Source organism: Hyposmocoma kahamanoa, unplaced genomic scaffold, assembly GCF_003589595.1.
Source record: "Hyposmocoma kahamanoa isolate Upper Pololo Valley unplaced genomic scaffold, ASM358959v1 277, whole genome shotgun sequence".
NCBI classification, from domain to species: Eukaryota; Metazoa; Arthropoda; class Insecta; order Lepidoptera; family Cosmopterigidae; genus Hyposmocoma; species Hyposmocoma kahamanoa.
Genome location: NW_020653774.1, coordinates 288,073 through 289,751, shown reverse-complemented (window position 1 = coordinate 289,751; position 1,679 = coordinate 288,073). Strand labels below are relative to the sequence as shown.

Sequence of the window (1,679 nt, the reverse complement as noted above, 5' to 3'; positions counted from 1 at the left end):
CGCCGCCCTGTACTTTGGTTATTGAGGATCACTGACGCTGCCTCGTACTTTGGCTATTAAGGATAGCTGACGTCGTCTTGTGTTTGGGCTATCTAAATGAAGCAATATGAGGGAAACGCCGCCGACGCCGCGGACCGCGTAGGTACGCTGCTGCCGTGTGGTCACCATCGGAGCGGACCGCGGGAACGCAATTTATCGCCACTTCATATCTAGCATCCATCAGATCAACTAGTTCAATACGTAATTAATGTTGTCATTTCTTTTTTTACTTAATTAAATTTGTTAGAAACTATTTCGGTTTTTCAAGTCCTACGGCTACGACCTTAATTGCGACTTTAATTAATATGTAAACAGCTGGCGTTATTTTCATTGTTTTTAGACTTTTTGACTTACACTATTTCGTTTCCATCTTTTTTATTTTACAGCATTTCAATTAAACTTTACAGATCATAAAACGGGGCGTAACTACATAAATTAATATATGCAATGCACACACTCATAGCCCCGCACTAGGGAAACTCCGTATCGCGGGTGCCACGAACACACATAGACAACCACAAATTACACTCCAATTCACGGGAGAAACACACGCAGATCACACAAGTATCTCTCCCGACCCGGGATCTCCGCCTAACAGACCTGCGCGGTAACCGTTCAACCGAAGGCAGTTAGTAGTAGAAATTTAATTAATACAAATCCGATCGAATATTCGTTTTCGACGATCGCAAACGGCTCAATACGACACGAGACGCGTCTCGCACGCAGGGTCGCGTGCACAAACGGCGTTTCACCTTCGCGAGGCAAAAATGTCCCCACCCCACTGACCTTGCAGCAGAGCGCGAAGTGGCCGAGCAGCAGCGGACCGGCGAAGTAGCCGGTGAGGCAGTTGACGGACGACACGCGCACGCGCCCGTCCAGCGGCACGCGGAAGTACCTGCGCACACGCACTCGTCACGCCGCACCCCCGAGCGCCCCCGCCCCCGCCCGCGCCCGCCCCGCACTCACCACACGTCCCAGCCGAAGGCGTTCTCCACGGGCACGTAGAAGCCGGGCTCGGCCAGCAGCAGGTGGGCCTGCAGCTCCCGGAAGGAGCTCTGCCGGTTCTCCGGGTAGACGGTGACGTGGCTCGGCGTGGCGGTCGTCGCGCGTTTCAGCGACCGGCACACCAGCACGGCGGTCACGTCGGCGCCGCCGGGGCCGTCCGCGGCCGAGTAGTGCAGGTGCACGGTCAGGTACTGGCCCGGCGCCTCCGCCAGCCGCTTGGTGGCCACGCACGCCACCAGCGTGTCGTCGCACTCGAAGTCGCACTGGAACAGCCGCACGAAACGGTGCCGCTCGGAGGCGTCGTCGGAGGGGTTCAGCTTGACGCAGCTGCCGCCGGTGAAGCTGTCCTCGAAGTAGGTCTCGGCGCAGGGCAGCTCGTCGGGCACGAAGGCCAGCTTGAGCCGCTTCTTGGCCAAGCCCTCGCTGAGGCGCAGGCGGATGGAGGGCTCGTACACGAGCCCGCTGCGGCGCGCGCCCGCGCAGGAGCCGGCGGCGTCGGCGTCGGCGCTGTCGCGCGGCGACGCCTGCTCGCCGCCGGCCGGCGCCTCGACGTCGGCGGCGGCGTCGACGACGTCCGCACTGACCGTAGCTTCGGCGACGTCCGCGCTGACCGCCGCTTCGGCGACGTCCGCGTT

The 1,679-nt window shown here is 59.5% G+C and overlaps 1 protein-coding gene across 1 annotated transcript in view; it reads right to left on the bottom strand.

Moving 5' to 3' along the window:
* Positions 1–622: 622 nt before the first annotated feature.
* The window catches only part of LOC113229089, an 8,329-nt gene continuing 7,272 nt past the window's right edge, over positions 623–1,679 (bottom strand). The window contains exons 9-10 of the mRNA XM_026462583.1: positions 1,006–1,660; positions 623–934 (exon numbers count right to left, since the gene is read on the bottom strand). Coding sequence (XP_026318368.1) covers positions 655–934; positions 1,006–1,660 — 935 coding nt within the window. The 3' untranslated portion in view covers positions 623–654. The remainder of the gene's footprint in view (positions 935–1,005; positions 1,661–1,679) is intronic.